General features: G+C 40.0%; 3 protein-coding genes and 4 non-coding genes across 7 annotated transcripts; 2 read left to right on the forward strand and 5 right to left on the reverse strand.

Moving 5' to 3' along the window:
* Positions 1-2020: 2020 nt before the first annotated feature.
* On the reverse strand, positions 2021-15091 carry ttll1 (tubulin tyrosine ligase-like family, member 1). Its single transcript, XM_078281596.1, has 10 exons — positions 14603-15091; positions 14348-14471; positions 11849-12057; positions 11584-11764; positions 11169-11306; positions 10538-10646; positions 9870-10013; positions 7630-7716; positions 6744-6907; positions 2021-4059 (listed from the first exon to the last, which is right to left on the reverse strand). Exons 2-10 carry the CDS (start codon positions 14458-14460, stop codon positions 3930-3932), a joined length of 1275 nt encoding a protein of 424 aa, XP_078137722.1. The 5' UTR covers positions 14461-14471; positions 14603-15091; the 3' UTR covers positions 2021-3929.
* trnay-gua (transfer RNA tyrosine (anticodon GUA)) lies at positions 4837-4923 on the forward strand. Its single transcript is given in 2 exon segments — positions 4837-4873; positions 4888-4923. It is a non-coding gene; the product is annotated as a tRNA-Tyr (tRNA).
* Positions 5434-5520, reverse strand: trnay-gua (transfer RNA tyrosine (anticodon GUA)). The gene is given in 2 exon segments: positions 5434-5469; positions 5484-5520. It is a non-coding gene; the product is annotated as a tRNA-Tyr (tRNA).
* trnay-gua (transfer RNA tyrosine (anticodon GUA)) lies at positions 8340-8426 on the reverse strand. The gene is given in 2 exon segments: positions 8340-8375; positions 8390-8426. It is a non-coding gene; the product is annotated as a tRNA-Tyr (tRNA).
* trnay-gua (transfer RNA tyrosine (anticodon GUA)) lies at positions 13169-13255 on the reverse strand. The gene is given in 2 exon segments: positions 13169-13204; positions 13219-13255. It is a non-coding gene; the product is annotated as a tRNA-Tyr (tRNA).
* Positions 15092-15521: 430 nt separating the features above from the next.
* Positions 15522-19199, forward strand: bik (BCL2 interacting killer). Its single transcript, XM_078281599.1, has 6 exons — positions 15522-15599; positions 15685-15713; positions 16711-16813; positions 17603-17755; positions 17845-17923; positions 18573-19199. Exons 3-6 carry the CDS (start codon positions 16719-16721, stop codon positions 18687-18689), a joined length of 444 nt encoding a protein of 147 aa, XP_078137725.1. The 5' UTR covers positions 15522-15599; positions 15685-15713; positions 16711-16718; the 3' UTR covers positions 18690-19199.
* Positions 19200-19208: 9 nt separating this feature from the next.
* mcat (malonyl CoA:ACP acyltransferase (mitochondrial)) lies at positions 19209-26374 on the reverse strand. Its single transcript, XM_078281598.1, has 5 exons — positions 25769-26374; positions 25220-25307; positions 24916-25133; positions 24585-24722; positions 19209-19647 (listed from the first exon to the last, which is right to left on the reverse strand). The coding sequence occupies exons 1-5, from the start codon at positions 26204-26206 to the stop codon at positions 19375-19377; spliced, it is 1155 nt and encodes a 384-aa protein (XP_078137724.1). The 5' UTR covers positions 26207-26374; the 3' UTR covers positions 19209-19374.
* Between the last annotated feature and the right edge of the window lie 801 nt (positions 26375-27175).

Raw genomic sequence — 27175 nt, forward strand, 5'->3', positions numbered from 1 at the left:
TTTAGACTGAATCAAGCTGTCAGCTAGCGGTTAGCCGAATTAGCTGTTAGCTGTTAGTTAAACTAACGTTAGCTTCCCGGGAGAGGCTAACGTCAGAAGCGTGACACACAGATCGTGATTCGTGCAGTGTCGTAAATCCTCGTGACGGATCGGGCAGGCAGCAGAGATCAGGTACTGACACCCCCCCTCCTCCAATCAGAGTCATCACTGTGAGATTGTTCAGGATTGTGGGTAATGAAGTACTTATCCAAGACATCGCAAAAAAGAAGACATTTATTTCTAAACAAGGTTAGTGCCCCATGATTTTTGCCGTCTACATGAGCATATACAATCGCTTAGTCATGTACGCAAGCTGGTTTTAAGTCTACCATCGACGGTTACGATTTTATGGCTTATACTGCAAATGTCAATGGAGAAATTGCATTGTATTTTTACTTCCGGAACCCGCTGTGGGCGGGACTGTTGAGCCTCAACAGTCCCGCACACGCTTCTGACATTAGCCTCTGCCAGGAAGCTAACGTTAGTTTAGCTAACAGCTAATTCGGCTAACCGCTAGCTGACAGCTTGATTCAGTCTAAAATAATGTTAACTCAAACTTAACACTGGGTAAAGCCGTCTACAGCTGACGTAACAGCCGTTATATATGTTAACGGTTATTTTCAGGTTTTATTTTGAGGGTCTTTTAAAGTTATTACATGCTGTCTCAGCTAGCGGATAGCCAAATTAGCTGTTAGCTAAACTAACGTTAGCTTCCTTTGTTCAGTGGTGCGCGGTGGTTTATGGGATGAGTAGTTCCTTCGCTCTGAGATGACGATGTGTACACAGTCTTGCACCTTTGACGTTTTGGGGATTTTCTGTTCGTTTTTTTACTCTAAATGATACGTTGTACGCTTAAGAGTCACGTCCCACCTGGTTAGCCTAAGGCATGGTCTAAAACTCTTTATATACGGATTTTCCCAGACGTCAATGGGAGAAATGAATGGGAAATTTACTTCCGGAACCCAAGAGGAGGGGCGGGACTGTTGAGCTCTATTCAGGCCGTCAGACTTTGGCCAAAGATTCTATATAACTTCTAAACCATCTCTGCTTTGGCCAATCACAGGTCATTTGAGAGAGAGAGAGAGAGAGAGAGAATAACCATGATGTCAGACTATAACACCTTGGTAGACAACTAGCAGTTGAATTGAGATATGTTAATTGCAATATTTAAGAAAGGTTAGCTTCATGTAAACTATGGAGAGGCCTGGCTGTCTGACGTCACATCCTTTAAAAAGTTTTTCTCACTTTATCCTGAGGCACCCAACTATGATGTCTGGGGCCCTAGACAGGTTTCTAGGGGGCGTCCGTAAAATGAGGATTAGTTTGATTTCTCTTAAACTCCATAAAAGTAAGGCCCCTACCTTCTAGGTGATGTTGTGCTAGTGGTGCATATAGACCAACTGACACTTGGGGGGTCTGGGGTAGTTGCCTGCTTGGTAATACAGTCTTAATTAAAGTTTTAAATATACCAATCTATGGCAATGGAGTTCATAAATCCAGAGGTTGTGTGTGCCACAGGTCATCTAAAAGTTAAACAATAAAGTTATTGAGGCACATGTTTAGCTACAAACTAAAGTGGTGTTGTAAGATAGCTTGTTTCCACATGCAAAAACATATCAAGCAAATGATAATGACAGAGTTAAAACCGTCTGTTTCTCGTCATTAACCTCCTTTACTGTAAATATAGTCTTTCTTTACTCATGCAGAAGCCATAAACTAATTCTGTAATGTGAATGGAGATATATCTAAACATATATATTTAAAACAGTATAACTTAATTGCTATTTTTGCATCATCACATGAGGTTAGAGAGTACGTGAGAAACTGTCCATAAATTAGAACAAATCTTTCCCTTAACTGGAACATAAACACTTAAACAAATATTATAGCTATTATAACTATCAACACATTTCTGTAAAATTTAGGACCAGCTCACTCATTATATAACCATATTTTCCCACTCTAAAATGAACTTGATGTATTGTCAGGGCAGCACCAATATAGATATTTTATTGAAAGGTAGACACATACTAAAAGGAAACAATACAATTCTCATACAGAGAGATCTCAGTACTGCAACATTAAAAACAGAAAAGCTTGGTTTCATGTACACAACTTAAGCTGCACAGTTTACGCAAAAAAAAACCTGCAGTGGGAACCTAGCCTCATGTCGGCCCAGTTCTTTATTTGACTGCTGGACACACCTCAGAGTTTGATTAATCTCTCAGTAAATTTGGTCTCTAGCACAGGAGGATGTGTATGTCTTCCTGCTCTGCAGATGGTTAGGGGAGGTTTGGTCAGAGATCACACACCAACACGTCTATGGCTTACACACCTTGACACGATGCTATTCTGCATGTAGTAACCGGCCACAGGAGGAAACAACAAGGTGGTGGGGGTGGGGTGCAAGTAACAGCAAGAACATAAGGCTTTTTTTGGGGGCTTTTGAGGGATTAGCCTCTGATTAATCTAAACTCCAGACAGATTAGATTCATCAAAGGCTATAGGGCCCCTTACCACAGAGAAGTGACAAGAAAAAAAAATCATTACATTGCATAATCAATGAAAATTGTTCTGCCTGTTCTTTATTATACATCAAAATGATGTTTTAGCATCAAGAGCTTGATTTAATCACAATCTGGTTGCAGAAATGTTTTCTCTGGAACCCTTTCATCACCTTTCTTTCATCCATTCACAGAAGACGCCCCACCCCCCTTTTTTTGAAAGTAATTATTATGATAATCTTGATCATTGACCTTATCCTCGATTGATGGGTGAGCATTCTGATCCCCCTATTTTCTTTTAAATCACCGTTATCATTCCTTAAGTGATACATTCTTTTCAAATGTCTCCAAAAGCTCAAGCTGCATGTATCTGGTGACATTTAGTTTCAACGTAATACTGCAGAAAACTAAAATCCCAAAGCCCTACTTCAGTGTATCAAAAAGGTAGATACTGTATGTACTCATCATAGGTGTTTGAATATTTCAGTGCTAGCAGGAAATTAACAGTTGACAGCTAAGAATGCATACATTCCCAACACATATTATTATTTAAGATTTTAGATGTGCAGCAGCTACTGTATCAGTAGTCCAACTCAAAATGCATGTCTATTTAATATTCAAGCAAAAATAAAGTAATAAACAGGGTTTAGCACTGAATACAATCAATCTTAATGGAACCCCCCTGCATATGTATACTGATACTAAACATAAAAACATTATTAAATTCTATTTTGGGATCTATACACATTAATTCTGCCTATAAGTATATTATATTATATCTGTATACCCTTTGTATTAGTCAGATCTATTGTTCCTCTTTCTTTTCATTTTTTTCCAAAGCACTTCATCTCACAGAGCTCCTTCTTTTTAGCACCTGTGTGATGGGTGAAGTTAAAGTGTCAGGACTCAGTAATCATGCATAGATCAGGTTGTTGTAATCCTCCTTGCTCACGTTGGATTTTAATCCCATTTATGTATATAACATACAACGTGTGTAGTTGCCATTTTACCACCCCTAGCCATCCAAGGAGAGCGATCTTCTTTTGGAATTTCCTCTCCGAGTTTCATTCACTTTTTTCTTTCTGTCATTAAGTTTTTTAGGAGATTTTTCCTTATCTTCATAGGGAGCTTGAGCTGGGAGCTGCTGTTGCTGCTGTTGAGACATCGACCCCACCAACATAATGTCTACATTTGTAGTTACGCCTTCACACAAACAGCGACAACTGCCGACCTTTATACTCTCAAAATATGACCGCAGTCAGTGACATGTGGAGACAGGGACCAGTCTTCCAGCGAACAGCGAAAAAAAAGTCTGGTTCTTTTTTTTATCCCCGGTTGGTCCCTGTAATATTGTACAAGAAGCCATTAAGAGTCAGCAGCATCACCTCACTTCCAGGTGGCGGCAGCGGGGCGAACGCCTGCACTCCCCTTGGTGCCCCTCGTCCCCATGGACTGACTCGAGCGGCTCCGCAGGTCTCGCTCGGCATTCTCGCTCTGCGTCTGCTCCTCGTCGTACCTGGTGACACGCAGAGGGAATCAGAGACAGACAGTGTGTTTAAACAGAATTCTTCACCTCTCTGGTACTTCCTGACAACATTCCTTCGATAGCTCAGTTGGTAGAGTGGAGGACGGTAGTGGAAATACCAGGCACATGATCCACATTATTGTCATTCTGAACTCGGTACTCCACCTACAAAATCAAACGAGTTGTGAAAGAGGTTGTCTGACAATAGGTGCCCCATTCTAATCACAATAGTGAGGGTAGTGTGTGCACTTTAGCACCTTGTTTACACAGTCAAGTCTATGGAGGGACTTCTATATGTTTAAACCTATAGTCCACAGTCAAACATACTGTTCAACAGCCATTAAGAACCTGAGTATAACCATTCTTACTGCATATGACATGTACACTAAATAATTAACAAAGTCAGTGATTAAATATAGATACTGTGCTCATTTAGCTACAGTTTGAATGAGCAGGTTTGGGTAGTATAAAACTTCATGTTATGACAGTATTTGTCATGTTACAACAGCTGGATTGCAGCGGATGAACAACAGGCATACAGTATGTATGTCTTTTAGTGACAATAAGGTGGAAGTCCACATGATCGTCATTCTGAACTCGGTACTCCACCTACAAAATCAAATGAGTTGTGAAAGAGGTTGTCTGACAATAGATGCCCCATTTTAAACACAATAGTGAGGGTAGTGTGTGCTTTAGCACCTTGTTTACAGGGTACATGGAAACGCAATTCAGACATGTGGACGTCTGTTGCTGCTCATCTGACACATCCCTTTGATAGCTCAGTTGGTAGAGCGGAGGACTGTAGTGGGAGTACCAGGTATCCTTAGGTCGCTGGTTCAAATCCGGCTCAAAGGAGTGATGGTTTTAGCTAGCATCATCTAAGCATATAGCATCACAAAGCTGCTAGCATGTCTGTACACTCTCATTCATGTATGTCACTTCAAACTGTATCTCATGTTACAGCACTCACATGCAAAGTGTATGTATTATCTTACACAGCTACAGCATGTGTAAAACATCCAAATTTGCCTTGATAAGAAAAAAAATATGTGGGGAAACAATTCTCAACAGCACAATGATAGAGACCAGGGAGAATAACAAGTGGATCAGACCTGGAAAACAACTAGTTAAAAGTTTGTCTAAACATATTTGCACAATTAATTATTGTGGAGAAAAACTTGTTTAAGCTCCATATCAGATAGTTCACGAAGGTTAACAACTCTTTTGAGAGCGACAGAAAACTAGCCTTATTTAATGAAGTACTGTAATATTTCAGGAATATCTGCACCAAAAACATACTTATACTGTAAACACTAGAATCTTCGCATGAGAAGACAGAGATATCACTATATGATTAAAAGGAACTCCTTCGAGCCGGATTTGAACCAGCGACCTAAGGATGCCTGATGTAACCTCTACAGTCCTCCGCTCTACCAACTGAGCTATCGAAGGGCCATGAGATAAGCCACATACAACAAACTATATGTTTCCCAATCCCTCTGAGCCCCTACTTTGAACTGTAGTGTTGGTGTAGTGTAGAGAAGGCAGTAAGAGCCAGCTGAGGCAAAGAAAGAGGGGTAACATAGTAATTTCCTCCCTCTGGTTGCATTTACATAGACTCAATATGTAAACAAGGTGGTAAAGCACACACTACCCTCATTATTTTGTTTAGAATGGGGCACAAATTGTCAGACGACGTCTGAGTGTATTGCTGTATGATCCACTGGTCTGTTAAATCACAACACCCACCCTTCCATAGGTCAGTTAGGTCTGTTAGGGTCGGAGGGCTGTAGTAGACAGATCACCAGCTACAAACCTAAAGCCCCCCACTACATCAACAACCTGTGCCTGGCAAACAGACTGAACGGGTGTTACTGCCGCTTTAAAAGACACTGGTACGCTGGCCGATCCCTTTAGCCCTGGACAAAAAGCTTTTGAAACACTCGCCTCTGGCAGGAGGCTGCGGTCTACCATGACCCAAAACCTTACGCCACAAGAACAGTTTCTTTTGACTGCAGTGGGCCTCATCAACAAGCCCGGGAACCCCACTGACAGTCACACCCATAGTCACTAACCTGACAAGGCACTAAACTGTACAGCCATACTTCTTTCCCTTTCTAAAACAGTTATATTGTACATATTTGTTATTTTGTTGTTGTGTCTTTTTTTTAGACACTTTTTAGTGTAATATATCTATTTTGCATTTATGCGCTTGACTGTAGCAGTACTTTGCCTTGTTTTTTTATTCCCTTTTTAATGTCTATTTTATGCACCAAATACACCAAGGAAAATTCCTTGCAAGTGAAAACTGACTTCGATAATAATATTGATAATAATAAAGATTGTAAGATGTAATGGATTTTGTTCCACAACACATAGTGAAAAATTGCTCCTTCAACATGTTCCATAACACAGTTAAAAGCCATTCCTTTGCACCAGATTTGAACCAGCAACCTAAGGATGCCTGGCATAACCACTACAGTCCTCCGATCTACCAACTGAGACACCAAAGGGCCTGAGAGCCTCTAAAAATAGACAACACATTGAGCTTAGTAACTGTAGAAGATACACTTTCACTTTTGACTGCTGTATTTAGCAGCTGTGTGACATTACTTGGCTGTTAGAGGTTGCTGCGTTTGCCTCAATGCGAAAAGGTAGATTTTAATGTCACTCACAGGACTTGATAGTTGCCCAGGGCCTCACGGGGCGGGCTGCGATTCCAGCGGCAGTCTGGGATTTCCCCATTGGGCGTTACGATATTGAGGGTGTCGTTGATGAGGTTGTACTTCAGGATGCGGTCATTGGCTGTGCTGGAGGTCAGCGAGGGAGAGGCATTGACCTGAGAATGACACAGATCAAAAGAAAGTGACATTTATATTTGAAGAGAAGGTGGGATCCAAACAGGCATGAGCACATTGTTTCATTTCAAATTATTCCTATCCCCATATAGAAGCTCTTATCACGACACACACTTAATTCCTTGAGTAGAGAAAGGAGTTTAGCTAAGTTTAGAATAATGAACAAAGGAAAGTGTTCTTGACTAGGTTTGTGGCACATGTTTTTTCAGTCCCTCACTGAGGACCATCTATGTCCTACAACCAACTTTATGTCACCCAAAATACATCAGATTGGTGTCTGAAATAGACCCAGCCTGGAAACCCAGTAACTCATTGTGGCTGTTAAAATCAGTGCAGTAAAATATGCCACATGACAAGCACAGTATTTAGAATGTAAAAAAACACAACACAATGATAACAGAGGCATCCTATTTTAAGCAGACTAGCAAGCAAATAACACACACACACACACACACACACACACACACACACACACACACACACACACACACACACACACACACACACACACACACATTAACCCATTAACACTCAAGGAACATGGAGTCACTTGTCATGTCATGCTAATCTTTGGGCTTGGCAAAGGCAAGAAAAACAGATTTGTTTTACACAGCAGAGGTTCATTTTTAGTAAATTAAAAGCTCTTTCGTGTGACTTGTAGGTGTCTATGCATGTAAAAACGTAAACCTGGTAAACTACTTACCTCAATAAGCCATGGCTTGAGCTTGTCATCAATAATGATGTCATACCCGTAACACTCAAAACAGTGCTTGTCATTGTTCATCACAGGCTGGGAGAGAGAAAAAAACAGACAAGAAATTAGGAGTAGGAATTGACCTACATTGTCAGAGATTATGATATATTGGGCTGTAAATCGGTAGAGAGGACCATGAGTTTGCGCTGTTTTCAGTGGTTATTTCCGTAATTTTAAGCCAAGGAAGCGTGTCTGTCAGTGGGGTAAAGAGGACGGCGAGGTAGTGGTGTTTTAGCGGCTGCTGCCGTAATTTAAAGACAAGATAGGGTGGTTGTCAGTCGGGTACAGAGCTCCGTGTGAGCACGGGCTTTTATGACATCAACATAGCCAGCATCTAATGTTAGCTACTTCGCTGTGCTGCGGAGTAATGTCTGGCTATGTAAGACTAGCGTCTAGCAACACTGATGCTGTGTTCTCAACCTGGCAAGCTCCGTGAACTACGAGTCTGGGGATGAGGGGGCGGGGGAGGCGACTCTGTCCAGTATTTTGAATTTGGACTGCAGTAAGGTCAATATCTGCTAAACTAAAACAGCTTGTGGTGGACTCAGAGGAACAGGATATAACACAAACTTGTAGCCTTGACAGTAGACAGTGCTTCAAATATAGATGTTGCGATGTTGCTTTTGGACAACATGTTCCGTAACACAGCTAAAAGCCATTCCTTCGAGCCGGATTTGAACCAGCGACCTAAGGATTCCTGGTAGTACCACTACAGTCCTCCGCTCTACCAACTGAGCTATCGAAGGGAGTCAAATGCCCTACATTCACTCGTAGGACCATTTCTACTAACTGTGATTACCAGGTGTTTATCACCTATGGTTGGAGCCTCACAAATAATATCATAACATGAACTCCTTTGTTTCCTTTGAAATGGAGCCAAGTCAGCTACAGTCAGTCTAACTATCAATATATTGGGAATGGTGCTATTGCACAACATGGTACATACGGACCAAAAGGCCGGAGTGTGGACTGGTAGCTGGAGAGGTGCCAGTTCACCTCCTGGGCACTGCCAAGGTGCTCTTGAGCAAGGTACCAAACCCCCAACTGCTGGGGGCGCCTGTCCAGCAATCGCAGCCTCGTCACTCTGACATTTGTGCTCTGTCCATTTGTGCATGTATAGGTTCTGAGCATGTGTATTTCAGGCCTGTGTGTTCTAACAACAGAGAGAGAAAAAATAAAATGTCCCCCCGCGGGGATCAATAAAGTATAAAACTATTATTATTAATTATGTTCCACAACACACAGTTAAAAGTCACTAAAGAAGTGGCTGCAAAGAAGCTAAAAATTCTAAAATGTGGATGCTTCATACACATCTTCAACTGAGCAGCACAGAAGATCTACACAATCACCACAGCTCCAAGGTGGGCACACAACACTGATTAATGTCACCTATTCAGTATTCGACTAGTCTATATCCACGACGTTCCATTTCCAGGATTGCTCCGTTGCCGACGGAAATTCTGCCGGATTTTACTCATTTAGGCCGGATATCCGTCAACTTGGGCTTTCTTTGTGTTGGCATTTTAAACTCCGGTCGATTTATGAGGACAATGGTTAACCTTTTCTTAGATTTCTGCAGGGTAAATCTAGACAGCTAGCTAGACTATCTGTCCAATCTGAGTTTTCTGTTGCACGACTAAAACAACCTTTGAATGTACACGTTCCACCAAAGAAAGTATCTGAGGCTATTTTGCAGAGGCGCCGTTGCTCCGTACAGCGCTTAGTGCCGCCCAAGACGAGTGGTTCTCAAGTGGTGTTATGTTCCATAACACAGTTAAAAGCCATTCCTTCGAGCCCGATTTGAACCAGCAACCTAAGGATGCCTCGTAGTACCACTACCATCCGCCGCACTACCAACTGAGATATGGAAGGAAGTCTCATCGTCCTAATACATTAGTAGGACCATTTCTATTAACTGTGACTACCAGCTACTTATCACCAATAGTCATACTGTCACAAATGAGTAGACACTATCAGTATAGTGGGGGAGGTGCTATTGCAACATGTTCCACATCACACAGTTAAATATCACTCCTAAAGATGTCTAGCATTTCCACTACAGGCACTGAGTTTATTATAAGTGCTATCATTTGGTCAAACGTCCTAACATGTCTTGTAATTCTGTGATGTCAGTAAGAATGTAGGTGTATTGGTCACATATTAAATTTTGGAAATAAAAAGATTCTTACAGCCACGGCCTTCAGTGACTGCACCACGATCCAGTGGATCTGGTCAAACAGTCGGCTGGTCACCTCCTTCCCTCTGGTGCTCTCTAGGTACAAACGGAGGTTACTGACCGTCCACTTGCCTCCATGGACGTGGTTGTAGTCATCCTGCGTTAAAGGTACACAATCTAACTAGATATTGAAATTTGTTTTTTTTCCTCCATGGAGTTCTGTTGCAAAAATATGTACAGCTTTGGATCTAGTCAGCATCAATTTGTAAAACTATAAATGTAGCCAATAACACTTGAAAAATATAATCTGCTTCAATTTAAAGAGGCAATCCGCAGATTTCACACACGAACATCAGTAAACTCGTCATGAGGAGTAGTAGTGAGCCTGTGAAAACAGTTGTGTAATGTAACATTTTTGACAGAAAGCCTATATTACAAAGTTGAGGCATGGAGGGTATTTACCATTTAGGGAGAGTCTAATGACTATTAATTTGTGGGAAGGAAACATAGGGTGCAGGAGATTGACCCATAATTGGGAAGTCAGGAAGTCCGGATATTGCGGCCACTGCTACTTCGTGACACTTTATAATAGTGCAATACTGAATTGGCGGAATACCCCTTTAAAACAAAATGCTCTATTAGTAATACCTACTAGCCATACAAGACAAGATGCAGACTTACCCCATGTTTTTGGATTGCCACATTAGTGAGGTGAACAAACATGTTTTCCAGTTCACTGGTGCTGGGTGTGTACTTGACTGTGCAGAACCTACAGAAGCCGAGCTTGTACCTAAGGATCAAACCACAGAGAGGGCTCAATCAGGGCCGCAACAAACGATTAGTGTCATTTTTGATTTAGCTGCCTGCTGTTTTCTCAATAAATAATTTTGTTTACAACATGTCTTCGAATTGTTTATTCGACCGACAGTTCAAAACCAAAAGACATTCAGTTTACTTGTATATACTACAAAGAAAAGCATCAAAGTCTCAATTATTAATACTTGCTACTAATTTTCTGTCCATCAACTAATAAATCAATCTAAATTACTCGTTGCTCTTTTAGACTCAATCAGCAAGTTTAATAACAGAATATTGGACAAAAATAACAATGGCTACACAAGGTTTTCTACAATGGCATTTATTTATTACCAAAATCTTTACTGAATGAATAAGTCATGGCAAAACTGTTTGGTTTGATTACAGAAAAATGCTATAGCAAACCAGCTGTATTCTGTTACATGCAGATAATAATACATTGCCTCTAAATGGTGCTAATATTCAACATAAAAAAGCATAGAAATTCAGGGCTTACATATAGCATTTCAGAGGCCGATATGTGGTCACCAGAACGTAGAGACGCAGGTCAAACTTCTTCCCTCCTATCAGCAGAGGATTGTCAATGTACAGGGAGATGACATAGGCCTCCTTGCCACTAGATGCTGCTACAAACCTGGGAGCAGAAAGCAAGAAGCCAAACATCAGCAAATCACAAACGAGCATTACCAGTTTAGGATGTTTACTTGGGAATCAAATGCTCATAGGATAGATTATACAGGCCGTCATGTTCAAATACATTAAAAATATTTTACTATTGATGCTCTTTGGTTCATTTTGGTTAATTTTTATTAAAAGAGAAAGAAGGAAGAGAACATACGGCACCATGCAAATCTCTGTAAAGAGTAACCCTCCTCACAGGAAGTGTTATGACGATGTCTTCGGTAACTCACGTGGAGGTGCGGCTGTCTCTGGACCACTTTTTGATCTGGGACAATTTATTGATGAGGAAAATGCCTTTGCCCTGAGCCTTCCCGCAGGGCTTCATGATCCAAGTGCTGGACGGGTTTTTGCGGTACTCCTCCACAAAGAGATTATAATCAGCGGGGAGCATGAACGTCACAGGAACAAAATCTGCATGAAATATAGAGCAAATAGTTAAACATATACAGCTTTGTGAGGAAAAGAATGTGTGCATTTCTACACTCTAATGGTTACCTAAATAAAGGTATTTCCCGTTCTCGTCCTTCTCTGCTAGCGGACTGCTTTCCTTCTCCAACTCCTTGCGGTAGCGTTTGATGTTCTTGATCATTAGGTCCTTCCTGGTCAGCTCGTAGTGGTTGGGGAAGTGGTTAACCATCTGCTCATCTGACAGGCGGTAGCCGGTGTCCACGCTGAACACATTTCGGATGGTCTGGACGCTCATCCTACATGTGGGTACAAATGAACCTGTATTACGGTGATCTGAAGGGTCTGGGGTCCAGAAATAAGCTAGGTAATTTAATTATAACTCAAATATTGACATTCATAGGATCAACATGCACTCTATTTGTGTTTGAAATTTGTTAGTAAAAAGTAGATATGGTACTTGCACTTTACCAGAATATTTCTAATTTATGCTACTTTATTCTTCTACTCTACTAGATTTTAGAGTCATATACTTTTTAGATTAATATTTATAATAAACATATGAAAAGATTATAAAATACAAATACAATACATTTAAAAAAAATAAATAAAACAAGTGGTTGCCAATCTGTTTGGCTTGTGTGACACTTTAAAATAAAGCGGTGTCCAGTAGGCCTGCATGATTCAGGGAAAAATATGAATCACGATTTTTTAGCTTAGAATTGATATCACGATTCTCTGCCACGATTTTTTTCTCACGAAGTGTAATGTTTATTGCACACATGACAACACAAAACAAATTGGCAGTACCAAACATAGATTTTTTTTTGGCACCTATAGCACATTGCGCATCACCACAAGCCTGTAAACATAGAGGCTTCAATGAATAAAGAAAATAAAGTACATACTGGCCATTTAAGTACAGTAGACTACCAAAAATAGTGATATGTAACACACTGAACGAAAAAGGGCCCTGATACAGGCTCTATCTGAACTCCTTGAACATGTCTTTACATAATATCAGTGTCAAATGCTTTCAATAAATTAATTGAAGGAGACAAAAGAAAAAAGAAAAAAATCGCGAACAGGACTGAACCGAGATCGTGATTTTATAACGATTTATCATGCAGGCCTAGTGTCCAGTTGGGGAACCATTGTCACGTTTCAGATGTCTGTGAGTTGATAGGAGTTTAACCAAAGACATGTTTTGGATAGTGTTTAAATGACTCTACAAGTCAACAATTTGTATAGCAGATGTTCGTTTTTACTTCTTCCCTACCTAAAACGGTTGTGGTGGGCTTTCAGAGGAACAGGATAGAACACAAAGTTGTAGCCTTGACAGTAGACAGTGATTCAAATATACAGTAGATGTTGCTATTGGACATGTTCCATAACACGGCTAAAAACCATTCCTTCGAGCCGGATTTGAACCAGCGACCTAAGGATGCCTGGTATTACCACTACAGTCCTCCGCTCTACCAACTGAGCTATCGAAGGGAGTCAAGTCATTATAATACATTAGTAGGACCATTTCTACTAACTGTGACTACCAGCTATTTATCACCAATGGTTGTACCGTCACAAATGATATCATGACACAAACTCTTTTGAAATGTAGTCAAGTCAAAGGCAAAGATTTCCCTGCAGCTACATGAGTAGACACTATCAATATAGTGGGGGAGGAGCTAGCGCTGCGTCCTAGTGACAATTAACCTAAGCGCCCCCCCCATACTGTAATTACACCTATACATAACCATATTCTACTGCTCTTCATACTATTCATCCTGCACATACACTTATTCTTACTACTCTTATAATGTTACCACACTGCACATAGCTGTACATACTGTAGCCTACATATCTGTCTATATGGTTCATACAGAATATCCATATTTATTCTGTTTTTTTTATAATATATTCTGCTAATTCACTGCATATATCTATATTATTCTTACTACTATTATAATGTCATTGCTACTGCATTGCACATATCTGTACATGTTGTTCATACATTGTTCATATTACATAGCCATATTTATTCTGCTCTAGAGATCGCGATTTTATAACGATTTATCGTGCAGGCCTAGTGTCCAGTTTGGGAACCATTGTCACGTTTCAGATGTCTGTGAGTTGATAGGAGTTTCACCATAGAGACGTCTTGGATGGTGTCATTTAAATGACTCTACAAGTCCCAAAGACACTATTATTGCCACATCAAATATATATATATATTTGATGTGGCAATAATAGTGTCTATATATATATATGTATAAAAAGATTAGAAAAGGTCCAAAAAAGGAACATTTGTATAGCAAAGGTTCGTTTTTACTTCTTCCCTACCTTATAAATTATCTCATGACTCTTGTGACCATTTGGATTGGCCCCAAAGCCAAAGTTGGCAACCACTTAACTGATTTTAAAGTAGGATTTTTAATGCCGGACCTTTGCTTGTGTTTTAAATTGTGGTATTCGTATTTTTACTAAAGCAAAGAATGAGTACTTCTTTCACTACTGCCCATTTGGTGCTTGCAGAGTACAGTGTCCAAGGATTAAAGAGTCTGGTGTAATGTGGATAAGATGTAAACCTACCAGTAGAAATTCCAGTCGTCGTTTTCTGTAACTTGAACCCATTCCCTCTTTTCAAAGTTGTTGATGAGCACTGATTTCTCAATATCTGTCACCCACTTCACCTTACCGGCCATGGTGCCTCCCACTAGGGTGGAGCACAAAACAGGTAAACGAATAGAAACAGATAGGATTTATGATAATACAATGCACACGGGAAGAGAGAGAAAAAGAAAAAAAACGTGCATGCAGCTACCATGCACCAAAGCAGTCACCTACCTAAAAGTCAATGTCAGGAAACAGCCAGTCATCAGCATCAGCTAGCCGCCGGGCTGGCTCTGTTAGCAGGCTGCTGAATCCTCCCAGGACTGCTGCAGAGGCTGGGCGGACATCACCCAGTGTCAGTGATGCAATCTCACCAGACTGTCATTAGCTAGCTAAACTCATAGCGAGACACAGCGACAGTTTGTTAGCATCATTGATAGCTCCAGCGAACATCAAATAATAACTGCTTCCATGTTAGCGGTTTTATTGCTAAACAAGCTACATTGATTGATCCCGGCGTCGTGAAGCTGGACACAGTGAAAAGCCCACCACGGTCAAACTACTCTTCACAATAAAAGTCTTAGTTATTGAAATGTAATATAATATATGTTAACATATATATTCAACTAATTATAATGTAAAGGGTAATTCTAGAACAAGAAATTCCTCTTGAACATGTAACGACGTCGGTATGGGCTTGGTCCTTCCGGGAGAATAACCTAGCAACGGAGGACGCAGCGATGTCATTACAGGATGTCATTACCACAACGTACCAGCAGGGGTGAGCATAGATATATCTATGAGGTTTTTACTTAATTTATTTTCTAGTTATTCTTTGCTGACCCCTGGCATGTGTTGTGTTACTTCATTTTGTTTCATTTTTGTATTTTCTGTATATTTGTGTATCTAATTAAAAAATAAGTAATGTATTACTGCTTTGTTCCATGGATGTAGGCTATTATAGACCGTCAAGATACAAAATGCTTACAAAAAGAGAACGTTCTGTTTTTGATCTTCACAATAAAACACCTGTATGGTCAAAATGCTTATAGTTAAAGAAAAGAAGAGAGATATATCTATGAAAGGTGAGTAATTAACTGCAAGTGTATCTTCTGTATATGATGGTGATACTGTCGCCATTGGGTGGTTCCTCTTGGTATCAGCAGGTAAAGGCGTGGCCCGTCATATTTGTGGCAGTTACCTGAGAGCGACGAGATTAAAGGACGCTGCTGTAAGTACAGAAAAAAAACACCTTTATTTCTTTATTGTATTACTTTCAAAGCATATTAATTATAATGTATTTATGTTTATTACAGGGCGGCGTCTACTTTAATCAACACAACAGGTGGGTTTAATTTATTTCTTATTTTATAGTGCATGCACCTGTTTACTGCCTGGGGCGGCAGCATTTATATCCGTTTAACATCTAACATAATACTATTCCAACACGATACACTGTTAATTTGTAAATGTAGGTAGTCCTTTTTAAACGAATTAATATGTGCAGGTTAAATGTGTGATCTAATATGTGTGATCTTCAAAACGACCTTTGTTTGCTTTGGGTGAGAAGGATGACTTCATCTCTTTGTTTTGACAATATGGCAAAGGACTATAGGCTACTACACCATTAATACTCCAAAACTGTCATCTGGGTATTATTTTGGAGCCTAACCTATGATTGTATTGTTACGGTTCCCACATTTAAGGCTATATTTAGGTGGTATTCTAAATGACATAATAATAAATACACAATAATACTATAAACATAAATCAATATAATCTTTTTCTATAACAAATTAACAAATATCTGAAGTCTATAGGTAAAGGTTGAAGTACAGTTTGGTTGATTTGAGTTATGGAAATTGTGGATTTGCATTGAGGCACACAAGTGCAAGTACAAAAGGAACTGGTCTGAGGACAGGTGCACGTAGGAGGGAACACACCTGATTGTTGGGGCAAATAAGTCATAAATACAGTAATAAAGGAAGATTAGATAGTTAGACAGTTTCTATACTTCTATAGTTCTTTCCCTATAGTTCTAAACAGACATCTTAAATGTAAAAACACTTCAGTTGATAGAAAGGCCTACAGTAGTAAGTTGTTGTTGGACTTTATCCAACAAATGATGTAATCTCTTCAAACCTGGGAGAGCCTGTTTTATCTACCTGGATCTCTCCCTGGTAACACAGCCACCACCTATCCTGCACATGACCCAGTATTTACATAGCCTGTTTATAAACGTTGGTAGTCCAGCATGGATAACATGGCCGATGAAGCTCTAGGAACTTTCTCTCACGTATACTGATATGAATAATTTGAATAATATCGGTTTCTCTTCTCAGAAAACAAAATGGTGGAGCAAACAAGACAGCCGAGTCGTGTCGTCTCCCTCCAGGCTGGACCTGGTGAGGCGGGCACTGACACCCTGTTTGACGTCAACCTCAGGTACATGTACTGCACAGGCCCTTCCTCACACCAGTCATAATAACAACACAGAGCTCAGACAGACTGAGCCTCAGGCTACAGACCATGTGAGATCAGTTGTACCAAAAACAAACAATATATAAAAAAAGAATCACTTTGGTGTGGGATTTGTTAGTTTTTTTTGTTACACCTAATTAATATAAAAAAATCGACTAAATAAGCACTGTTTATAATAACTAAAAAAATTTAAAAAATAATCGAAAATCGTGTGTATCGTGATTTTTTCCCGACGATTTTTAAAATCGCTTCTTTTCCCTAGAATCGATTTTTTTCTTTCTTTTTTCTTACCAGTGATTTATACGGTACCGCTGACGGCGAATACATCATATCTGTTTTTTGAATGAAAGCACAAAATGCAGAAAATACATTATGTTATGTACTTCTTTACAAATGAAATAAATGTCAGACGGTCTGACTGACGTGATGTGCATTCTTCTTAGAAAACAATTCGTTGCCTCATGATATATTGTCTCTAGAAGTGTACTATTCAACTTTTGTTTTCGTTAAAGAAGGAAAAGAAAATCACAATGCTCAATACTATTGAATCGCAATGAATGAAAAACACGATACAAGTCGAATCGGCACCCATGTATCGTTAAAGAATCGAATCTGGACAAAGCATATCGACCCAGCCCGACTAATAACAATTCATTACGTACTTCAGTCTGACAGCACTTTGCTTGTGTGAAAAAGCCATCATTGTGAAAATCTTGGTAACTGAACAAGAGTCATGTCTGTTTGCTCCTTCAGGATAAATGACAGGGCTGCACGGGCCTTTGGGCAACAGTTGGCTCTAATTGGAGATCAGATGGACTGGGAATGGGCCAGCAGACAGCTGAACTGGCTACCAACGCCTCTACACGTGCTAAGACCTGCTCAGGCATTGACCAGGACCATATATCGGTATAAATCGCAAAAAAACCCATCTATCTCTGGAGCTTTTCTGCATCTGGCTGTTGAGAAATTGTAACCTGGTGTTGCTTCTCTTTTAGGGATATCCACAATCAGTTATGGGGCTTCCAGGGCCTGTCTGCAGCGGTGAAGGCCTGGATAGCGAGCACTGCGCCTGGGGTATTCTATCTGTGTCTTAAGTGACCTTTTTGCTACTACTGCTTAGTTTAAAACATACAGTGTACAATAAAAAAAAACATCTTTTGGAAATTGATCATAATGCCTTAATAAAAAAAAAAAAAAAGGAAAAATCCTAGAGATTGGCATGGTTTTTTGTCGGTTTGCCTAATAGCTGCTTTGATTTGCATTGAGAGATGATTTTATGGAAAGTACCCCATGCCAATCTCTAGGTATGGTGAGAGGTATGTGATGATGTGGGGCTATTTTAATTCCAAAGGCCAAGGGAACTTTATCAGGATGCATAGTATCCTGGATCCATGAAATAACTGGCCTTTAAAAATAAAAAGCTGCCTGCCTCTATGGGAATTTAACATAGGGGTGTACTTACTTATGCCCCCTGTATTTTAAGGAAGAACATTTATTTATTTACGATACATTATTCATTCACAACAAAAATTGGTGTCCTTAAAGGTTGGATTGTTTGGATATTTTAATTAAGGCATTAAGATCAATTTCATTAAGATCAATTTCCCCAAGATGGATTTTTATTCCTCTTTTTAGTCAACTTTCGTATGGGTGTGTAAACTTAGTTTCTGAGCTCAAGTCTCATTGCACTTAGAATTGAAAACATTTCTCTTTCATTTCACAGGTGTCCAATTTAAAACCAGTAACCTGCACTGGCTGGGCCAGAGGAGCACTGGTGACTGTGGCGCTGTTGGCCGCAGTGACCATTTTGGGGGCACTATGGGTGGAATGGAAAGCCTAAACAGGGACATAAGCAGGTCTTTTAGGCCATTATATATTTGACAAAAAAGGTTTGCAAATGAATGACAATTATTTCTGATTTGTTTCTGCTGTTTACTTCGACTTCTCTTTTTTATACTATCTTAATGACGTATTGAATTTGACACTATATGACCGGAAAACAGGTGGTTTGAAAAGAAAAAAATACTGTAAAATTTGTCAGGGCATGTGGAAATTGTTAAATTGGTTTTACAGTGTTGCCCAAGGAGTTGGCCAGCGTATTGTAGCAGTGACATGTTGGTTCACAGTTGTATTAATGTCAAAAAGCATGTTGCCCATGACTGGACTGTTGCTGGCCTGCAGTCTTTTGTATCCAGATTAGTTTCTTACTGGTTTAAGAGGCCAACTTTTTTTTTTTTACAAATGATATGTAGTCCTGCTTTATATAAAATGAAGGGAGCTGGACTTTCTGTTTCAGATTTGAAAATGCTTTTTCATGTGATGCAAATAAACTTCTAAATTACAAAATGTTCATCATGTCTCATTAGTAAAAAATATTTAATTACATAATAATAATAATAATAATAATACACAAACAAGACCATAAGAAGCCACCACAGGAGCTTGCAGGTTTAACAGGTCTCGCCGGTCATGACCACACCAAAACGAGCACTGAAGCCCATTTTTTGACCTCCACGTCTCTGCATTCAGTCTTCATAAGTGGTGACTTCCACATGTGCGTATGTTTTGAAGGCCTTCCTGTTACACTTTTGAAGTGTGGCGCCGAGCTGCTTTCCGGGGCCGACCTCGTAGGTGTGGGGGAACTTCCTTCCCTGTGTCCTCTCGTAGATCTCGTGCAGAGTTTGCTCCCACTTCACAGGCGACACCAGCTGCTTCACCAGCTGCCTGCGCACGTGGCTCTCATTCATGTAGCGTTTGCCGTCCACGTTGGAGTACACGTTGATCTCGGGGCGACGGACCTGAGCGGGAGAGAAATCGACGCGTTAGGTGACAAGCACTCAAAGTGTGCAACTTTGAAAAGTGGTAGCTGAACAAAATGGCTACTGGTGAGGTTAGAAAACCTTTTGCGAGATGTGGATGAAATTAATTAATACTAGTAATTAAAGCTGTCAGACAAATGTAGTGGAGTAAAAGTACCATTTTCCCTCTGAAATGTAGTGGAGTAGAAGTAGAAAGTGGCATGAAAAGAAAAGACTCAAGTATGTACAAGTACCTCAAATTTGTACTTACAGTCTTGAGTAAATGTACTTGGTTACATTCCACCTCTGCTCAAAGTAGAGTGAGAAATGTTTGTGAACAGCATGGGGCCTTGTGATTATGAAATAAATAAACACTAACCTATCACTGTTTAACCATCCAAGTACCATAATGCATTTATGCCGAACTTCATCTTTGCATTACTAAATACTAGACAGACAGAAGTTGCAGTAAATGACAGGTGACTCTGAACCAACTTCCTGCCCTGAACCGTGATCCAAATCAAACTGTATCTGCATGCTTCCTGCATGGGCTCACCTATGGCATTTCTCCCTGTTCATTCAACTCTCACTGTCTGTGTGTGTGTGTCTGTGAGTGTGAAAGTGACACTGACTGTATGAGAGATTCCCACCGTGTACCCATTTAACATGACACCAAAGACTCAACACCACATTAAAGCATTGCGTTGCAGCGGGGAGCGTCCTGTGTGGGTCCCTGGAAGAACTGTTACTGTGTTTCTTGGTTCTTATTGGGCAAACATTTTAATTAAGAGATATTGACATTGATACTATAAAGGAGAAGTGGTTCCAAGCATAGTGAATGTCCCAATTCATGGCCCAAACTGAAAGGGATGCTTGTGAAGGAGGCATCTTGAAGACAGCAGCAAAAACGTTTAAGCTATTCCAGGTAGTAGAATGTGTACAGTACACTTTGTGTGATGCCCATGTAGTGACATTAATGCATAATTAAATTTACTTTTTAAGAAAATGTGCCAAAATGCAAAAATCGTTTACACGCAAACGGAGAATTCGCCTCTGAAAACTCCGGCCAGAGTGGAGATTTTGGAAAACTTTGTTTGCACGTTTGCATGTAAACTGAGACAAACGGAGGTTTAGGCAGCCGAGGAAGTGAGGAAGAGAAGAGAGAGGAAGTGATTCGTTGCTGTTGTTGGTATTTTCGGGATTCTGATTGGCTAACGTGGGCTTGAGCTTCTCGTTACACTGCCACCTACAGGTTTGGCATGCTCTTGACGGCATTGATGGCATATATACACAGGTACGTGTAAACGAACACTTTTCTGAAAATTGACAGCTGTGCACGATGTTATTTTTGAAAACGGAGAGGTTGAAATGTCCGTTTATGAAAACAGCTAGCCACGTGTAAATGTAGCAAAACTTTGGCAAAGTTTCAGCAGAGCTAAGAAGATTCTAGGAAACAAACTTCAGTTTGCAACAACAACAGCAACAAGGGCTGTGCCCTTGCCTTGCAATGGAATTCAATTGAAAAGGTCTATGGGACTTTATTTATAGTCTTTACTGTAACATAAATGCATTGTTGTGTTTAATAAAAGTATTTTAATAGAGAAAGTATAACATTTCATCTTGTTACACTGTTAAGAAGACCCTAAGTGAACTTCATATCAAATGCCATGTTGGGTTATACACTTCTATTTTGCTGTTTTTCAGTCTGGAGAAGTCATGTGATGCACCCTAACATCACACAGTGTGTATGTGTGTGTGTATATATATATATATATATATATGATATACACACACAAAGATCCCAGTTTTAAATATCTGTACATATTTATGTCTAATGTAACATTGTAATGTCTTTACATTTTTTATTAGAATATACTTTTTGTTTCATATTGCTTAATAACCATACAAATAGATTTATAAAATGATATAAACCCATCCTAATATTGTGTTAATGTACATATAACTGTTTATTGTATTTTGTCTGATGCTTTGGCAACATTGTTATTGAAACATTCATGCCAATAAAGCACCTTGAATTGAACTGATAAGGAACATGTTCTTTATGTTCTATGGTCATCACATTCTGGAACTTGTCATGCAGAGTGACATCTCACAGTGTGACACATTCTAAACCTTTGATGGCATTCTAAGGTTCTGTTTAGAATACAACCCTGGGTGCTTACAGGCAGTTAACAGTCTGAACTCATTAACGACACATCTCTTCACAGTTCAAAACACCAAAACTTCCGTGCTACAACGACAGAGCAATACTACTCTACACTGCAACACTCCGCTATCGCAACAAATTCTTTTGTTCAGCGATCATGGCAACAATGCCGGCAAGAGTCGTCTGCCCAACTCCCAGCGTACAGCTCGAGGACCTGAAAAAAGACCAACTGGAAACTCAAGAACGAATCGACCAGCTGGTCTCCGAAAATGCTGGCCTGGAGGGAGAGAAAATTAAAATCCTGACGGCTCTACGTTCAGAGAGAAACCTAAGGAAAAATGTCCAAAAGGAGAGTAAAATCAAAGAAAAGGAGAAAAATGAAGAGATTCACTCTCTCAGAGAAAGTTTAAAGGCAGCCAAACTCCACTGGAGTGGTGAGTTCAACCGGGTCGTCGGGCTCTTGAAACAGGAGCAACAGAGGAACAAAGAGACTCAGGAGAAGAAGATTAATGGTATATTATCAAACATACTAAACCAGAATTTGATGGACAAGGACGCAAAGCTCCAAACTCTGGCAGAGGACAATGATAGGAAGTTGGGCCATGTCGTCCAGGAAAAGGATGATCTGATCAGCAAAATAACGGAGGAAAAGATGGCTCTAGAAGTAAAGTATTTGGAGAGCGAAGCCAAGCTCATGGAGAAGGAAAGGCAGATCATCCAGAGGGAGGCAGAGTTTGAAACAAAACTCGCCACTCTGGAAGACCAAATGACGTGTGAGCTCGCTGCAAAAGAGGAGAGCTTTGAGAAACGGCATGAGCTGGAAAGAGAGAGCAGAGAGATGGAGTGGAACAACAAAGAGAGCCAAATGGAGAACGAAATCAAGCTCTTAAAAGAGAAAATCTCTGCTCTTCAGGTACAAAACCACTGCCTCCAGGAGTTTGAAAAGATGAGCAGAAGGATAGAGAAGGAGTGGATTACCAAAGAGAGCCAAATGGAGAACGAAATCAAGCTCCTAAAAGCGCAAAACTCTGAACTTCAGGTCAATCTCCTTAGCCTGCAGGAGCTGGCACAAAAAACTGACAAAGAGAAGGCCAGAATGAAAAAGGAGGAAGAGAAGGCCAAGAAGGCGGCAGAAAAGAGGCTGAAAAAGGAGAGGAAAGAGAAGGAGGAGCGAGAGAATAAACAGAAGGAGGAAAATAGGAAGCAAGAGAAGGAAGAATTGAAAAGACAGAAGAAGGAAAAAGAGGAGATGGAGAAAAAAGTCAAGAAAGAGAGGAAGGAGCAGGCGAAGAGAGAGAAGGAGGGACTGAAAAGACAGAAGAAAGAAAAGGAGGCGAGAGTGATGGAAGAGGAGCAGAAGGAGAAGAGAGAGGATTAACATCATCAACCTTTCTCTCCACTTCACCACAAACCCCCCCCCCCTAAAACTGGGTGATCCGGTTACCTGCCACATTTCAAAACTTGCAGGTTAAAAATGTTTATATAGTGTTGTGTACTCCGGGTGATCCGGTTTTACTGCCACATTTCAATTATTACATTTTTTCCTTTTTTAAATAAATCTCTTATCTCTTATGTGCATTTTTCACATGTTCATTTAGCGCTCACACTGCACTTTGTCAAGTGCACCAAACATTGTAATCAAATGGTCGCTGGTCTATTAGACAGAATAGACGAGTGAAACTCACTGACACTTCCTGGTCTCAGAAATAATGGAGCAACATCAAATTTGTAACATCTTGGTTTTCTGGTTTTGCTTTAGTGTTTCTAATATTTTAACAAACAAGCAATAAGCAGCTGACAAGACAGCGAGTAAGCAGAAGGTTATGGATTTTAAAGCTATCCCTTAAATCATATACAAGTTGAAATTGCAAGCTATTAAATGCATTGCTTTTTGGTTCAGTTCCTATATTAGAGTCAGACTGCCTTCTCACCTAAAGTGAACCGAACTCTAGTACACTTACAAATAAGCCTGAAGTGGGCGCAAAAGCGTTAGTACATCTGTGTAACATCTGTCTAACAGTACATCAGTGGCCAGCTGCTAGAGCGGCAAAAGCCAATGTGTGCTTCTTTTACCGATCTATATTTAACGATATCTTTTGCATTTCTAGTCCAAACAACGTCAAACTTGGCACTGCACTTACTCGTTCCCGTAGCAAGACACCTGTCACGTTTGAAATCCATCGGACTAACGGTTCGAGAAATACGCTTATAACAGACACAGACACACAGACAGACAGACGTTCCTGTAATTTATAGATAAAGTAGCGGTGGACATCATTTTTTTTACTTGGTTTGTTTAGTGCTGCAACTAACAATTCATTTCATTATCGTTTAATCTGAAGATTCTTTTTTTCAATTAATAGATTCATAGTTTTGTCTATAAAATGTCGAAAAAAATGCCAGACGACTTTTTAAGTTTACTATCAAACTACAAAGAAACTGGTTTAGAGCACGCTGTTGGGTAGTTCAAAGGGATGGTTTTAACATCACATCTGTCTTATAGGTTTTGTAAATTAGCACTCTTTTACAGATTGTTAATGCTTCCCAAAGTGGGTGTTTTAAGAGCAGGCCATGGTTGCCACAAGAATGGTTAATTTTAAAAATGTTACAGTACACTTTTAATATTCTTTCACTATATATAAAAACAAGGCAACATTTACATTCACTTCATGTTTATATTACATTTCCAAACATATAAAATTGGAAGAAATAAGCAAAGAACATGGAAATCATTAAATTACCATAACACCATGAAGAAAGTTTGACTGACCTCCACCTGTCTGAGCACCTCTCTGAGGGGTTCAGTAGCCGACTCCATCAGCTCGGTGTGAAAAGCACCGCTGACTGGGAGAGGTTTGGTCCTCACGAAGTGGAGACGTCGGGAATTTTGCTGGAGGAAATCCAGAGCCTGAGGAGACAACACAGTTATGATGAAAGAGATATCACAAGAGGAGTCTGAGACACGACTGTTTTTTTAAATCACACTTTTACGCAGATTTAGAGCACTGTAATGATAAAACAACAAGGATGTAAAGGATTTGTTGTGGTACATTTTGTGTCATATTATATGTTCATCCTAAGGCTGCCGTAATGCTCCATACCTTTTGGTGCCCTGCGATGACCCTGCCATCGGGGAAAAGATAGTTGGCCACAGAGCAAACCGGCTCCCCGATCCCCAGGCTTGTGCAGTGCTCTTTAGCCAGCACACAGGCATGTTTATACTGGGCCTCTGGCCTACCGATGACTGACAGCATCCCACTAGCAACCAACTCGGATGCTTTCTGCATGGCCTCTGCACGGACCTTCACCGCATACAGAGCTAGAAGACACAGATGGGGTAATATATTATATTTCTTTTAACTGAGCAACATCTTTGTCATGTACAAGTTAAAGAAACACGTTTACCTTCTGCATAGTTCATGGCACCAGAAAAAACCAGGGCAGCAAATTCTCCAACGCTGAAACCTGCAGCAGCAACACACGTCTCAATGGCCTGTGGACAGAAGTGTAGAGAGTTACAAAAAAAAATAAACTAAATAAGATGTTTTACCCAAGGGCGTAACTTTGGGTTCAACATTGGGGGGTTAAGATCTCTACTTTTGAACCAAATGGAAATTTTGAGCATATTAAACACTTCTTTTCCTGAATTCTGGTGAATTTTTCTGCAACAATGTGTGCCTTTTCTGCATCAAATGATGGTGCAAATGTCTTTAATTATGTAAAGGAAATTATTATTGGCCAGTTTTGATTATGGGGGGTTGTAAACACCCTCCCCTGTAAATTACGCCAATGGTTTTACCCATTACTACTTTTACTCAAGTAAAATTTTGAATGCAGGGTTTTTACTTTTAATACAGTATTTGTATATTGTACTAAAACTATAGAAAAAATGTATTTCACCACTGCAAAAAACTGATGTCGATCGATTATAGATTATTAAAATCAGACAGCCACCTTGGGGTTTTCGTGGTTGAGCCTCTCTACCGCAGCTAGTGAAGTGACAAACACCGCCGGCTGACAGTGAACCGTCTTCATCAGCTCCTCTTCGGGGCCCTCCAGGCACAGAGACAGCAGGTCGTACCCGAGGAGCTTCTGGGCCACCGTGAACATTTCTTTAACGTTAGGATACTTCAAAAGTCCTCTACCCATGCCCACAAACTGGCTGCCCTGGCCGGGGAAGAGGAGTACGGAGCAGTCGCTGGGGTCTTTCCTGGGTCTCCGCTCCATCGCGAGCGGCTCGCTTCCCAGGAGAGGAGCGGGGGTTTCGGGCGGAGGGTGGGGAGCTCCATCCTGGGAGCCAAGGTGGCTGCTGGACAGTCTCCTACTCACAGAGACCAGCGACCTGAACTTCCCTCTGGAGGCTGCTGTCGTGACAACCACTGATGCCAACATGGCGTCACCTAATGATGTCTTCACGGATCAAGAAAGACCCATATTCTGCCTGGAAAAAAAACTGTAATTAGTGAACGAAAAACTAAGATTTGTGCTTAGCTAACGGTCAGCATGACACAGTCAAGGGAGCCGCCATGTTAATTTAGGTCAAACAGGATTTTGCTTTCTTTCCGGTTCCCTTTCCGGTTCTTTTCTGCTGCAGTGACACCTTCAGGTCACAATATGTCATCATGACTTTTTTGTAAAAAGTACAAAATACAGAAGTAGACTACAATAAAAATTAATGAATATCTTTTTAAAAAAAACATTTTTTTTTCACTTTATGTATTTTTTGCATTTTGTATTTGTATTTTTTGTTTTTATCTTGGAATACACCTTATTGTCCCACCAATTCTCACCAGTTAAGACACAGTAAAACGGAACCAATAAACATAACACAATATGAAATAATAAACTATTATTACTATAAAATATTGATTGCATATATGGTACAATGAATTCCTTATGTCTTTTTGTTTATCAAAGGTGTCCCCCATAAGGTGCTTTCTGACTTTTTATTCTTATGTATTGCTATTATTATTGTTCTTTCATAATTATCAGCTCTTTGTCAATGTAATGGTTCATTTAACAACTTTTTGAATAACACTTTTTGGGTGAGTTTTCAGGCTTACATAGATTTGAAAGTTAATGTAAAATTCTTTATTTCTATATGCACTCATTCTTTAGACATAGATACATGAACATCTGGGAAAGATCCCATAAATTAAGCTATGAACTGTGACCAGGATATGTACTGAGTGGCTCATTTTACTGTTAAAAAATAATAATACTGTTTCTAAATTACTTTAACAATATCTTTATACCAACATATGTACCAATACAGAAATATCTGTGATAAGCTACAATCAGCTGATAATATTAGGCTGCTTAAGTCTTACTGCACTTCTCAGTACTTTGTATTATTAAAAA

The sequence above is a fragment of the Sander vitreus genome, chromosome 23 (assembly GCF_031162955.1).
Source record: "Sander vitreus isolate 19-12246 chromosome 23, sanVit1, whole genome shotgun sequence".
NCBI classification, from domain to species: domain Eukaryota; kingdom Metazoa; phylum Chordata; class Actinopteri; order Perciformes; family Percidae; genus Sander; species Sander vitreus.